Below are 16,430 nucleotides of genomic sequence, written 5' to 3'. Positions count from 1 at the left end.
CTCAGGGCATTGGTGACAACAGCAAGAGAGTAAATGTACCCCATATGTATGAAGCGGGTGAGTGATCCTGTTACAGGTAGCCCAGAAGAACCCACCCCAGATGTAGTCCTCACATGAGACCCACACTTGGTGCCCAACAAGTTAATGGGGAAAATGGAGGAAGGTCTGTCATCAGCTACCCCCTGCCCTACTAACAAGCTATCTACCTGAAGGCTTGCATGGTCAGATTTACAACAGTGAGCAATTTATTATGTCTACTGTGCATAGGAGCCTATGACTCAACAAAGATAATTACACTTCTAACACAACAGATATTCTCACTTATGGCAAGCTAGTGTGAGAAAACATGGAAGGCCTGGTAAAAATTGTTGTTCCATAGAGGGGAGTGTGCCATGGTACTAGGAGTGATAAAGGGAGCCTAAGTATGATTTAATGGCTCTTGTAATCTTTTTAGTACGTGACATAGTACGTAAGAACCCCCAATTGACTATTCTGTCACTGAACCTTCATTAAGAAATCTCCTTTGTTTCATTACCTGACACCAGAGCCCGAACGCCTTAAATTTCCAGCAAACACTCGTAAACAGAGATGCCGTTTATTGCTTCTGAACATGAAAATCCACCAGAGATTCGGATACTTCATCATTTTAAATATCCATGAGAGCATGAAGTATTCCGATTATTTATTTACAATTTAGCAAATATACAGGGAATATCGTACACTTTTATAGAGTATACATAAAACAATCAAGATTATATAAATGATATAATACACTAACAGTTAGTAAACAGTTTAAACAATGTAGAACTGTAAAAAGCATCACAAAGTGCCTCTTTACTGGCAGAATAATTGATCAGACATAGATCTGCCTACAGCAGAAAGTAAAGGAGAACTTCAGTCAGGACAAAAATCACCAGTAAAATGACATAATATAAGGTTGTGTTATTGATGTGTTGGAAATATGAGCTTCAGAAGTTTCTATTTGGAAGTGTAAAACTCAGTTCTTAGAAGTCCTTGTGATTACTACGGTAGAGATGAGGTGTGTCTACTTTTGGCTCTGATCACACAGTATGTGATAGGTAATGGTATACTGAACTCACCCAGAACTTTTTGTGGCAAGCAGGTTATGAAGACCAACATCAGGTGTGTATACATAGATTTTCTACCACACAATGCATCTAAAAGTGCAGACATAAGGGATCAATTATCTGACTTATAAAACTAATGCCACTTTAAATCTAATAAACCATCAGCATGCACGGAAAGAAGGCATCAAAAAGTACAAGAGAGTAGTATCTTGTACCTTGCAGTGCTTGGGAACCCAGAAACCCAAGATGCTCTATTATGCAAACACCGAAGTAGGAACTCTAGCTTGCTCCTTTTGTGTTTATCTATTGGTCAGTGAAGCCATGCATGACAGTTATGGACCAATAATAAGTTTGAGAAGGTTGGCCGGAGTTCCAGCTTTTTAAATAATTAGGCCACTATTTGCATAATTTGGCTGATCATGGGGGCTCTGCTAGATATGCAAAGCTGGTTCTCAGTGCATGATTTCGGTGTATTCTGACAGTTTGCTAAGATGTTACAGGTTTACTTTAACTGCAAATTCTGTTCTTGCCTGTAGTTCCACTTTAATATCCATATGTGCAGGTTTCTACCACCATCTTATCAGCTGTCCTATTAGAATGTGAAATATAAAAAAGATATCTAACAATTACACAGGTTTAAAAAAAAGTTGAAGCTTCTTGCTGCTAGCCCCCATTACCATATTTTTCTAGGAAAGAGAGCCTTTTAAATTCTGTCACACGGCATGGGTCTTTGCCGACAGGTTCTCCGATCCATAGCAGGTTGTCAAACGTAATACTCTATATCTGAAATTTTAAGCAGGAGTGTGAGCAGAAAATTCATATTCATCTTACAGTAAGTTGTCATTGTTTGAATATTACAGTGACGTGGGCTGTCAAAGTCTTTGTATTCCAAAAACTGTGCACACAGAATATTTCACGAGGTATTACATCAACTTAAGCATGCATAGATACCGTTGGGAATAAATCATTTCAGTTTCCTATATGTAAAACAAATATAACAATAAAATTATTTTTAACTGTAGGACGTTTATACATGATCGATAAAGCATGATCTTGACATATAGCACCTTTAGTAGCACAGATAATTTATTTTGTCCCTTTAAAGGCCAATTTATCAAGATTGAACAGATAATGGAACTCTGGTTATCCTGTTGTGTATTTTTTTTAATTTTTAATTTTTGTTTTGTTGCTAGATTATTGGTAGCAAATCAGAAAAAAAGAAATATTAGGAAAAATCATACATTTTAACAGTAAAAAAAATAACATGCCATTTACAAGTGGTCTAAAGTTTTTTCTTTCAGATACGCTAATGCTTAGCTACTTTCTTTTTATCTGAATAAACATGAGTATCCTGCAGATGATGCTATTGAAACTGGAATTTTAACTTTTGAAGGAAATAGAGCTGCATCCTTACATACAATTTATTTCACTGTATAAGTATGGTTTTGACCACTTTTATCTTCCGCAATATTTTAAATGCCTTAGCATGAACAATAGCTTATCTACCCTAGGCTAGATTCATTAAAGCAAACCTAAACATAAAACCTCCAATATGTAAAGGTGGACGTCATCTAAAACTCATGACTCCCTGTTGGCCCAAGAATATTATATAGAGAATCACTGACTAACAAGAGGGTTGGCAATACCAAGTGCCAACATCCTGAGTGTTGGTGCATCTGAGACTTTGGAAGAAAGCTGGAACACCACTTGTGGGTGAAAGGTTGCCAACTTGGCATCAGCTTGTCAAAGTATCTAGTTCAATAGAAACTTTATGAAAACATCCCCTGAAGCAGGACATGACATTGTAGAAAGTTCTTAGAGCAATTAGAGATAAGGAAAACAGTTAGACGTGCATATCTATAAACTTACACCAAGTAGCTAGTGGCACCTGAACTGTCATATGTGGAATACGTGACCCTTTAAAGAATTAGTGCATCAAAATAGATTGTAGATTGTAAGCTCCACGAACAGGGCCCTCACATTCCTTCTGTACTGAAATGTATTGTAATTGTATTGTCTCCCTTATATTGTAAAGCGCTGCGCAAACTGTTGGCGCTATATAAATCCTGTATAATAATAATCAAAATAGCTGTGAATGACACAGCAGCCAATTTTCACATTTTATGTATCAGGGACCACAGCAGGCAAATGGAGACACCTTTGCTTGTCTTACTAAAGGCCATAATAGGGTTGGGAGGCTAGCAGAACAGTGATCTGTGACACGATAATCTGTCCCCTGAACTCACAAGGAATTAGCTAAAACCAGTGGATGATTCATGCAGAAATAAAAGACAGTCATTTTTACAAACATCAGTGGGGCTGTTTCTTAATACCATAGAAAAAGGAAGAACAAAGGTAACATTGTTGCCAGTAGCAACTAATAAGTTTTTATCTTTAATTTTATAGAAAAATTAAACACAAATCCTGAATCACTTTTATGGCCATTGGGCAACAACTTATTTTTTTCCTCTTTTATTTATTAGTCTGTTTATGAGAGCATGTAACAGCACTTTGAAAACTGACTATACTTGGCAAGAATGATTTACAATACAGTTTGTTTATGCATTGCCATTCATTATAGGCCAAATATACCATATTTTAGTAATTGAAACCTAATTAACTTCTTCATAACAAATTAAATGATTTCTCAAATATTGAAACAGAATGAAATGGTAAATAATGGTTTTCCTTTATTCAACTGGACACATTCATTGGGAGATATTAAGAATACCTCTCCTGTAGGAAACTAGCACAGCCTATAGCTATCAGTCAACTGTGTTGTATGGTGTTTTTTCCAGCAATTTAAAGGCTTGTGTACATAGGCATCAGACTCAGAAGCAATTCAAAAGAAGCATGGTTTTGTGTTGCATTGACTTATATTTGACTTGTTTTTGACTCGTTTTTGGGGTGCTTATGATTAGCTTGTTTCTGTCTGCAGTTATTTTGAATTGCTCCTGAGTTGCTTGAAGCTGACTCTAAACTTTTCTGAGTTGTTTCTGGCTGCTTTTTCATTCACATTGACTAATTTAAGGAATGAAAGCAATTCAGAAGCAGATAAATGCTCATGTACACAAGCTCAACATACACGAGGACTACATACAGATAGCTATTGCTTGTCAACCCATATACTCAGCTATTCACTCATTGAATAACAATGTTGTAGCATTCTCAAAGCTATTTTTTTTAGCTTCTAAGCTGTTCTTTTATCACAGTGTTGTTTAAACACAGAAATAAGAAAGAGATTCCATAAAAAAAAATGATATATGATCTCCATATTAAATTGTTTCAGAAACAAGTCTTAACTATAAACCTATTACATGGTATCCCATTGTTTCCAATAGGCCTCATTTACATATATGTCAGGAACCTTTTTTGTGTTCTTGGGTTAGCTACATTTGAAAAGTGGAAGGCTTTTCACCCTAGATACCAAAAATCAAATTTGAGAAACACTCAATGAAAATGTGCAAACTGCACGAAAAAGCACATTGCAAAAGGAATAATAAAACTGCTTAAAAAGGGAAGCACATAGGTATGAAACTAGCCTTAGGAGGGGTCAAGCAGAAAATTATTTCTTTTTAAGTTAAATTTCACACCAGGAACATTTCTAAATACACTGGTGATGATGGTAGGTTTTCAGTATAGTGGACAATATGGAGAATGATGGAATTGCAGGCATGTGATATGGCTTTAACTTTAGATTCTAATGGCCAATGGACATTTCCCTTTGGGAAAAAACTAAAATGAACTTTTTTTAAAGAAAAAAAGTTCACTTTTAGGTAGGCTGCCATCTCCATTTACTTTAATGGAAAGCCCATCTGCAGTCTAACCCCAATTTGAATTGTCCAGGTTCATAACAGGTTTACTTTAACACTTAGCCTGAACTTAGCACGTAAACATAACGTAATTTTGACTCCAAACCTAACACTTAAAGCATATCGAAAGACAAAAACAAAAAGGATTTATATTTCAGCTTACTAGTATTTGGATGTGGTAGCTGCTTGAATTTTCTTTTATCAGTCATTTGTTTCTTTATTTTAACTTGGTTTAACTTGGTAATCCATGTGTCCTGTCCCTGGGTGGCTACACTACCCCACTCTATCTATGGAGGAAGCCATGGTTGTCACACTTTGCTGGACTTCAAACATATCTGCCTTTGTTCATTTCTGTTACATGGGGGAATGTTAGGATTATAGTTTACACAAATAAGATCACAGGAAGAGACAAGCACATTGCATTTCTGGCAAGTTCAATATTTTCTGTACTTGTTCTTAGCTTGAAAAAAGTAGCTAATGCAACCACTACATCCAGATACTGGTAAACTGCAATATATTAAATGTTTTGTTTTTAGGTTTAGATATACTTTATTAATTATTCTTATTACCCCAAACCATAAAACCTAACTCCTCCCTTAAAGCAAACCTTCACACAATAAGGGAAGGGCAGCTCATCCTCTTCTTTCCACCTTTTCTGACAGGTACTCTCCCCCCTCAAGAAAGAGGTACTTACCTATTACTATATTATTACTACTTATACAAACACACACACACACGTATATGTGTGTATATATATATATATATCCTATACTGACCTATTTTCAGCCTGGTCATGTGAACCCCTTTATCAGTGGCTACAGGAGAGAGGAGAGAGTGCTCAACAATGGCTGGAACGTCTGGAGCAATGACATCAAGTACAGGCTCCTATGGCTCATCCATTATTGGCACTCCCTTTTCTCCCCTGCAGCTGCCACTAACTGACACAGGGGAGCCAGATCACATGATCAGAACAGAGTGGGCTGAAATTAAGTATATACATCTATCTTGTACAGGTTAATCAGTATAGATGTTAGGAGAGGGGAGGGAACATTTTTAAGACTAGTTAGGTTTAGCCTGGAATTCTACTTTAATCTTCATCTAAGCAAAGATGACATCAGTTTGACCCACCCTTTCTTGATTGCAGCCTCCTGGGAATTGTCACATGTCCAAGGAGACCAGACATACTGCACTGTCGGGGCCTCACAAATGGCAGATGGAAGCCAATTTAGAGACATCAGGAATTCACAACTGGATCCCTTTTTTAAGTTGGCGATGCTGGAGAGGCAAAGCATGGTGAAAAATTGGCTGTGAAAAGGACAGCACTGGACTTCATAGCCCGGTAAGTATCTGTTTTTAAAAAGTTAGAAACTACAGTATTTGTAGCTGCTGACTTTTATTTTTTTCACAAACAATCTGAAGTTCCTCCTAAACATTAAAAAGCTTCCTAAATCTGAATTCTAATCTTAACTCCTAAATCCTGACATTAGCTTAACTCCACCCTTGGATTCCTAACTTATTTTATCAGGCAATATAGCTAACAGTATCCTAGTCCTGCATCAGGATCTTATGACAAGGAAAGGTGGTAATTCTGAACTGAGGATATGGAAGCATGTGAGTGTACATACTAGATTTACACTATTATGCCCACACGTGTACGATGAACTATGACCTGCACTTTACGCTCTTAAATTTAACTGTAGCTTTTACTGTTTCTTGCTTGTAATCCTTGTGATTTACAAGAATTATAAGGATTAAATTCTGTCTGTCTGGGGCAGAGAAATGTCATTCTAGTCCTTCTAAGGTGTTTTCCAGCAGAAATATAAAACTTTGATATAATTAGTTCTACTATATGTGTTACAAAAACAGCTATGACACTTGAAAGAGCACCTATGTGTTTCTGGCCTTAACCTGTGCCAAATATATTATATGCTAGATTCTCACAAGGAAGCCTATACATATACTACATAATGTGCCAGATTCATGGAGCTTCAATGGTGCTTGTGTTTACTAAACAGCCCTTAAGGCATGCTAAATTGACATAGATAACATTGATGGAGTGGGCACAATGGCAAGCGTTAATCCCATTTAAAGTGCCTAGGGAAACTTGATTTATCAGGGCCAGTAACGCTTTTTGATATTTACCTTATACTGATCAAACCTAAATAATAAAGAAGAAAAATGGTATAAATGGCTAAAGTAAGGAACTATGTGAAAGTGGCACTGGGAGACATATTATTAATTTTCTGTTGTTATTTGAAGAAACATTTAGGTTCAAACACAATAGTTATTGTCAGCTCTTTGCTGCTCAAAATATGTAAAAGTTTTGAGAGATTGTACTGCTGAAACATCTACAGCATTCTGGTTACTGTTAGACTGTGTAATATTTTTAATACTGAGCTTAAGGCAATACTGTTTTGCTCTTTGCTTTTGACATCCATATTGTTGCTTAAACAGATTAAAGAGTTTACAAATTTATGATAAAATATGGTTAATGATACAAGGTGCAAATCACAGTTAGAGCAGAAGCGAAAGATAATTGACCCTGTTCACCCATTAAATGCAATTGTTGGAATATATAATCCTTGGAGCATTTATCTAGGGCTTAGAGCTGTCATTAATGCTGCATATTTGCTTAAAATATAGTGCAAAGCAAATAGATTAAAAAAAAAAACCCCAGAGACTCATGCTTTTGGCGGGATGATCCCATCTCCAAGAAACATGTTCTAATTACAGGTACTTATTTCTCTGATATGGAAAGATCTCTGCTGTGATCTAAATAAAAATAATTTGAAATTGAATTCAGTGTTTAAAGTGGAGTTCCAGCCGTTTTTGTGTTTATTAAAAGTCAGCAGCTACAAAAACTGTAGCTGCTGACTTTCAATAAACACACACTTACCTGTACCAGGGTCCAGCGATGTACTTCCCCCAGCAGTCCATTCTCTCCTTCTGTCCACCACGGCATCTTTACTGTGGGCACCAGGCTGCGACAGCTTGCGGCTTCACAGCCTGGTGCCCACTGCGCATGCACAAGTCGCACCTCTCCTCCTGATTAGTTTGGCAGTCTCCTGGGACCTGTGAAAGATCCCAGGAGACTGCGGGAGCAAAGAGGGGGCCGAACTTCCTGCTCACTTCGCCGTGGCGAGCTGAGCTGGAGGTGGGAGCGGGTACTTGTCAAAACCAAGTACCCACTCCCCCCTTCCCCCAAAAGGTGCCAGATATGGCAGTGGAGGGGGGTGGAGGCAAATAAGAGGAGCTTCCACTTTTGAGTGGAACTCTGCTTTAAGATGGTGCTCCATTGTAAAATGTTTATAGTTCAATTTTTTTGGAGGACTTTATCAAGTCATCTCATGGTTTTGGGTCTTAGAAAATGAATAAGGATTCTTCGCTGGCTTTCAGATGTAATAGGCTAGGACATATGGCAATATATCATCACAGTCCAGGTCTCTTATTTTTTCAAATTTTAGAATGTTGCATCAGAACTCATCTAAACCTTGCACAACCACTTACCACCCAAACATGTCTACAGTTATAGCTAAAGATACATTTTTATTTTTATTTTGGATTGAGCAGGGAATAGCTAAAACTCTTGTCTGTTTTTTTCCTGTCTGTGTTCCTTTGAAGTTATTTCCCTTCACTTCCTGTCTTGGAGACACAACTGGCAGTAGAGAGAAATCTCTCTTTCTGGCTGACAACCTAGTTTTTGGACTTTCCCACGCTTTCACTTCCAGCTTGACAGGAGCTCTAGCACTTTCTCCAAAACAAAAATTAGTTTTTTTCTTTTTTTTACATAAACTTAAGGCTTCATAAGCCAAATCACTCTTTTTCATAAAAAATTTTACATTTGTATCCAAGAATCTTACCAGTGCTTCTAAAACACAATCTGAACAATTCCAGCTATCACAGTGCAAACACCCTTTGATTATTCATGAGTTTTACTTCCGTCATCATGCTTCAGGACTGTATGAAGCTGTTTTTAAATAAAACACATGCTTATTCAATGGCAATGAATGAGAATTATTTTTTCATTGATTAGAGAGTAGCAAGGTGAAATGTGATTGCTTGCTCTTATGGTACAGCTCACTGGTCTTTGCATTGCCTTACTAAGTGAGGCTTACAGGTTTACTGTTCTGTGTTCTTTTGTTTTAAACAACAGGACTATAGCTCTGTCAGTACATATAACAAGGATTCGTGTACATATCTGATATACATGCTATCAATTTACCAGGAACTGCGACACTCTCTTACACCCCTACCTGTTGTGTGTGCAGTGACAAAGCCTGGACATCTGTGAGTTATGCAGCAGACTCACCCCTGAGCAGAGCAGACTATGTTCCTCTCACCCCTCACTTCCCTGCTGTGTGAGCAGAGGGCTCTGTGTGAAATCCCCTGCTTACTCCTGCCCCCTCTCCCTCCTAGCAGGAGAGGATTTGAGCAAATCAGTGGTAAAAGGACTTGCTATGTAACTGCCACCATGGATTCTGGATTATGTAGTCTTAAAGGGGCACAGCACAATAAAAGTGAATAGGGGCTAATGTGCTGTGGACTATAAGGGAAATGAATCATTGCACAGGAGGAGAGACACAGGACTTTCAAGCAATTCTAGGGAGGAAACCGAGCTATACAAACAAGAGACAGGGTTTCTTGCAGCACAGGGACCTGAGAGTGTAGACCCAACACTGGGGTATCTTTGCCTACTCCAAAAAGCAAAATGGACCTGCTGCCAGTGTCTTAGCATAGCAACAGTGAGAATGAGCCATTGAGAGATTGCTTGATGAGCTGGGACTGGAGCCGAAAGGACCCGTTAATGTGAGTGTCTGCAGGAAGGGAGAACCAACAAGGACTAGACCTGAGAGGCTGAGCCTTGTGAGGACCTGTTTGTGAGGACTGAGTCACCGGGTCCTGGGTACCTGAGAACAAAAGACCGCCAAGCAATATGGACTGGATTCCTGTGCACCAGGAGGGGCGAGCTGAATCATCTGTGCACATATCAATATTGTCACAGTTAATACAATGGAGACTGCTCCTCACTTAGCGGCCCATCAACCATCCAGTGCATGGTCTTAAAGGGACAGCTTCATGTGCACCACCTCACAGAAGGGTTCCGGCATCAGCAGGTCTATTTTTTCACCCTAGGTGCAAGGTATCACTACAGAGTGCATTCCAGGACGCATTCTTGGAATTGGTTATTACAGTGCTACTGTACAATTTTCTTTACTGACATTATATACCTCACTGTGTATGGCATTCCTTACAATGCTGTTGAATCTATTTTAGTTTGGTTTAGCATTAATGTGGTCTAAGCTAATTGCCATACTTAGAGCTAGTATTCAAATTAGTTATCGTAACATATTCAGACATGATCTTTTCCCATTTATTGTTACTTATTGCATTGCTTTAATTCATTTATCCTGTTTACCACCAAGTTGCTTGTGGCCTCTTTTCTGTGTACTTTTATAGAGTGGCAGCATACTAACCCTTAAGTTACACCTCCAACTTACAACCATTTGTGTCAGTAGTGACTGAGCAGCTTAGAGAGTTATAGCAGAACAGACAACTCATCATATACAGTGACTCCTGTGTGGGTAATCACTATACATTGTATGGAGATAACTCTTTCATATTAACGGTAACAAAGTACAATAAGGGAATATTAAATTGAAGGCCAGGTTTCCAGAGCTTTAGCTCAAAAATAATTAAGGTATATAGTCCTAAAGTGGCATGCCTTTCTACAACAAATGTCAATGGCACAACAAGGGATAAACGGTTAGAGGGAGGTCCCCATCATTCCCATTCCCACTGATATATTCAAAGTTATCATGGATAATGAAAAATGAGAAAAGGTCAGCTACTTTACAAGATATGATTCCCCTATTTGAAAAAACATAGGACCCTTGGATACATTACTTTTCAGGAGAAATTTGGTTTAATTGATAGGACTTGCGGGATGGTGAGAGAGATGGGAAGCATCTCCTCGTATATTTTTTCCTATCCTTTCTTGTTTTCCTCTTCTCTTCTAATCTTTCCTCTAGTTTTTCCCTCCCTGTGTCTATAGTATTTGCCCATAAAGGCCACAGTTTTCATCACAAGCTTTTTCATACCAAGGGTCTCTTTATTGTTAACCTTTATTCCACTTTACTATTCCTTCTTCTCTCAGGTACAGGAACAAGGACTTGCAAATATGGTGATGACCCAGAGTATGTGTTACACAAACACGTTAGAAACCTTGCATTATTTCTGTTTAGAAACATGGTGTATAAGCATATACAGCAAGTTTTGTATTGTACATGACTGTTTCATAAACTAATAAAAGTTATTGGAAAAAAAAGGCTAGAGGGAAAATCCTGGGTTATATTCCTGTGAGGAGATGCTGTTATAGCTTTTGTTACTAGATTGGAATATATATATATACACACACACACTCACCAGCCAATTTATTAGGTACACCTTGCTAGTGCCAAGAAAATCTCTCCCATAACCATTACACCACCATCAGCCTGAACCGTTGATACAAGGCAGGATAGATCCATGCTTTCATGTTGTTTACGCCAAATTCTGACCCTAATATCTGAATGCCGCAGCTGAACATTGTGTCTGACATCAGCAAGGCATTTTCGTCCACACAACTGCCGCTCACTGGATATTTTCTCTTTCTTAGACTATTCTCTGTAAACCCTAGAGATGGTTGTGTGTGAAGATCCCAGTAGATCAGCAGTTTTTGAAATGCTGAGACCTGTCTGCCACCAACAACCATGCCACATTCAAATTAACTTAACTCCCCTTTATTCCCCATTCTGATGCTTGGTTTGCACTTCAGAAAGTCGTCTTCACCACAATTTGTGGTATCAAGCAATTGAACAGGTATACCTAATAAAGTGGCTGTTGAGTGTGTGTGTGTGTATATATATATATATATATATGTACATTAATGACTCTGATTGTTGCAGTGTGTGATCAGATCATTCACCAGCCAATTATAGTGTTTGCCAATGTTATAAGTATCGAGCATAGCCCCGTCTTGTTTAAAATGTTTACTGCTCCTTGGTAGAGATAATTCTAATTCAATTTGCAATGTTGTTTTTGTTCTATACCCTACCCAAATGCATTTTAGCATATAAAATACTGTATTATCCTTTCCATATTTTCTCAAATTTTCTTTGCTTCTTATTACTGACAAGAGAATATTTCAAGGCTCCTTGGTAGACAAAGACTTGGCTAAAACATGTCAGTTATTTTAGTGAGCCTAAGTATCAAGATTTTCTTCCAAGGGCAGAACTGCTAGTATGTTTTATCAGTTTTGCAGCAGGAAGACACTGATAAGTAGTCCCTCCCCAACAAGAATTAGGCACTGTGTGAACGGACCTCAAGCTTTTTTAGACTGAAGGCAAGTGAGGAAAATCATGGACAATAGGTGTAGGGTAATTACTGAACTAATTAAATACCTTTCTTGTACAGTTATTTAGACAGCTCTTTTAGCCAAACGTGAGGATATGTGCGTTTACAATATGGCATGTTCTTCTATGTCTTACATTACTCATCCAATTAAAACACAGATTCTTTCTACAACTATATTATGGAATGACAAGTTGTGTAACTTCCTGACATTCCTATCCATTTTTAGATTGCACTGACCTCATAAAATAATAAGGTAAACATTTCTATGACGTAATGTCTAAGTTACACAGCTGGTGCCACCGTTTACTAAGTCAGTGACATTGGGGAAAATACTGTAGGCCAATAAATAAGAAGGATGATACAGAAGGATACTGGGGCTCATTAATAATGCTTGTTTTTTTGTGTAGTGCACCATCATGTAGATTTCCACCAGATCTCTTGTCAAAATCTCTTGTCGATTATCTTCTGCTTTTAGTTCATCAGTGAGAGCTTCAGTGGTCTCATTTTATACAGTGTTTAATTCAAACTTTTTTTTTTATTTCAAGCACTGTCTGTTCCTGAGTCCTGGTACTGGTTGAAGTACCAGTGACCTTCAGTAGTCTTTGCTGTCTCCATAGTCATTGCTCAACACAATGAGTATTTGCTCCTCACAGTTCTTCCGCAGGTCCTTACTCATTTCTGTCCAGTTTAATGCATGAGCTTTTGGCTCATTGTAGCGGCAGGACAAATATCGCAAGGAAGAACGTCTCAGGCTGATACGCGGTTCTCCCAAAAGATAGCTGCACCGTGGGCTCAAGGCATCCAGCTGAGATAATACTAAGCCAGCTTTCCTGAAAAGATGTAAAAACATTGTTTTTATTTACTGTTAGAGATGATGAAAGAGGAAAACATTTTATTCAGCAAAAGAAATGGGAAATGCTGAATGTGCTCCTGACACAATTTTTATAACTGACACTTGGAAATATTGCCTACTAATTCCTCTTCTTATTAATAAGAAGGTACAAATTAGCAATACCTAAACACAAGCTGCCTTTATGACCTGTGTGACTAAGCTCTGTGGGCGGGGTGAAACATGTCAGAGGGTGTGGCTATCAGAAAAAGCTGTGGCTGAGGCTGATTCTCACTACCTATGCACTTGGAGCTGTTTGGTGTGCGGCGTTTATCTATTACCTATAATACTGCTAACTGGATTAGCACACAGGCCAGCACCCTTCTTGACGGGGATACTAGGGCCATAGAATCAACACTTGGAGTTGTGCTTTTTTAAGTATACACAAGGTCACAATCAGCCTTTTACTGGCCTCCTATTGAGAATCTCAATCACTCGTTCAGAATGTATTGAATCAACAGGATTGACACCACAATCAGGAGACTAATATTTTAGCGGCCTTTCCCTTGGATGTGATAGGAGGTACCTCCAAATAAATCCCAACTTTGGAAAATGTTACCTTAGCTCTACCCCACACTACCCACATCTCACTGCAGGCCAGTGAAGCTGCCCATCACAGTGATGGACCAATAAGGATTCACAGGAGCAAGGCGAGGTAAGAACTGGATTTCCAGATGAAGTTGAGGTTTGCATAATAAAGCACCCTTTCTTTTAGTACTACAGGTAAGCTCTAGTCTGCTGATTAAACATCCGGAGGTTCCTGCTATTATATTCAAAATCACAGATTAGTAAATTAGTCAGTAAAGCAGGGCTGTTTTAAGATTTACTTGAACATTTTATAAAAACTAATATGGTGAAAATAAGTGTTGATTTTTATTGTACTTTTTCTGGCAAAAGTTTAGTTGCCTACTACAAATTATCATATCTACTACAAAAAAAACACTTAAAGCAAACCCTGACTGGGGAAAAAACTTTCAAGCTCTTTTGCCTGTGAAAGTGACACTAGCCCATTCCTTGCTCTCTTCTGTGAATCACTTTCCCTTAGATATGAGATGACAGTCGCCAAATCCAAGATTTCATGTCCATGGGTTGGATACTGAGACTGTCAACTAACTGCTGTGAGCAAGTGGACAAACATTAGCAGTGTACTTCTTCCAACTTTCCGCTACTCTTGCCTTGCTACTCTGGCTACATAAAATTGCATGCTTAGTACAGCCAAGTTTCCAAACTTGTTGAGTTCTCTGCAAATTTTCGAATACAAAGGGTAGTTAGACTGAATTTTTTTTTTTTTTTTTAAAGAGAAAGTCTGTGTGGTTGCATGACCCATAAAAAAACTTCTTCATCTATAAATTGCTAAATTGTATGTGCTCCTGAAGGCTCAACTACCACATAGCTGCCTGTACGCATTAATAGACAATTAGCTGATTTCAGGCAGTTCAGATGAAACTGAATGTCCAAAGGTATTAAATATTAGTCTCATTGGTCTCATTAGTCTTTGCTAAAGGATAAGTACCTTTATTTTAAACTTGTAACGGCAATTTACAAATCTCATTAGACTGAAAATATATGTTGCTTAAAAAAAATATCCTTATCCTGGTGTATTAGATTTGTGAAATGAGCCTGCTATCTGCTAACGCCAACTGATCATGTGATCTCAACAGAAGAGTGAACTGGACAGGTTGCACTTTCTCTGAATATACTATTTTTATTGTTAACCGCTTTTCCACCTCCCTATAGCAGAAATACTTTTCCAGGATGGCAGGGCTGTGCAAAATCACATATATACATTGAGGAACAGAAGTATTTGAACACCCTGTGATTTTGCAAGTTCTCCCACTTAGAAATCATGGAGGGGTCAGAAATTCACATTGTAGGTGCATTCCCACTCTGAGAGACAGAATTAAAAAAAAAATTCAGGAAATCACATTGTATGATTTTTAAAGAATTTATTTGTCTTGCACTGCTGAACATAAGTATTTGAACACCTGAGAAAATCAGTGTTAATATTTGGTACAGAAGCCTTTGTTTGCAATTACAGAGGTCAAACATTTCCTGTAGTTCTTGACCAGGTTTCAACACACTGCAACAGGGATTTTAGCCTACTCCTCCACACAGATCTCCTCTAGATCTGTCAGGTTTCGGGGCTGTCGCTGAGCAACACAGAGTTTCAACTCCCTCCAAAGATGTTCTATTGGATTTAGGTCAGGAGACTGGCTAGGCCACTCCAGAACCTTGATATGCTTCTTACGGAGCCACTCCTTGGTTATCCTGGCTGTGTGCTTCGGGTCGTTGTCATGTTGGAAGACCCAGCCACCACCCATCTTCAATGCTCTGACTGAGGGAAGGAGGTTGTTGCTCAAAATCTCACAATAAATGGCCCCATTCATCCTCTCCTTAATACAGTGCAGTCGTCCTGTCCCCTTCGCAGAAAAGCACCCCCAAAGCATGATGTTACCACCCCCATGCATCACAGTAGGGATGGTGTTCTTGGGATGCAACTCATCCTTCCTTTTCCTCCAAACATGACGAGTGAAGTTTAGACCAAAAAGTTCTACTTTGGTCTCATCTGACCACATGACTTTCTCCCATGCATCCTCTGGATCATCCAGATGGTCATTGGCAGACTTCAGACAGGCCTGGACATGTGATGACTTGAGCAGGGGAACCTTCCGTGCACTGCATGATTTGAAACCATGACGGCGTAGTGTTCGACCGACAGTGACCTTTGAAACTGTGGTCCCAGCTCTCTTCATGTCATTGACCAGCTCCTCTCTTGTAGTTCTGGGCTGATTCCTCACCTCTCTTATCATCAGTGATACCCCACGAGGTGAGATCTTGCATGGAGCCCCAGTCCAAGGGAGACTGACAGTTGTCTTTAGCCTCTTCCATTTTCTAACAATTGCTCCAACAGTTGATCTATTTTCACCAAGCTGCTTGGCAATTGCCCCGTAACCCTTTCCAGCCTTGTGGAGGTCCCCAATTTTGTCTCCGGTGTCTTTTGACAGCACTTTGGTCTTGCCCATGGTAATAGTTGGTGTCTGACTGACTGTGGGGTGGACAGGTGTCTTTAAAGAGCTCAGACAGGTGCTACTAAGTTAGATTAATGAGTGGAGTAGAGGTGGACTTTTTAAAGGCACAGTAACAGGTCTTTGAGAGCCAGACTTCTTGCTGTTTCTTAGGTGTTCAAATACTTATGTTCAGCAGTGCAAGACAAATAAATTCTTTAAAAATCATACACTGTGATTTCCT

General features: G+C 38.7%; 1 protein-coding gene across 2 annotated transcripts in view; it reads right to left on the bottom strand.

The window, feature by feature from the left end:
• Positions 1-579: 579 nt before the first annotated feature.
• The window catches only part of ASTN1 (astrotactin 1), a 715,149-nt gene continuing 699,298 nt past the window's right edge, over positions 580-16,430 (bottom strand). For both annotated transcript variants that reach the window (XM_089676329.1, XM_089676330.1), the window contains exon 23: positions 580-13,122. In XM_089676329.1, the coding sequence (XP_089532455.1) occupies positions 12,885-13,122 (238 nt within the window). In that variant the 3' untranslated portion in view covers positions 580-12,884. The remainder of the gene's footprint in view (positions 13,123-16,430) is intronic.

This window comes from Staurois parvus, unplaced genomic scaffold, assembly GCF_062004578.1.
Source record: "Staurois parvus isolate SC_StPar_1 unplaced genomic scaffold, SC_StPar_1.0 ptg000166l, whole genome shotgun sequence".
In the NCBI taxonomy this organism is placed as follows: Eukaryota; Metazoa; Chordata; class Amphibia; order Anura; family Ranidae; genus Staurois; species Staurois parvus.
Note: the sequence above shows the minus strand (reverse complement) of the source record. Positions and strands in the feature narration are given on the sequence as shown.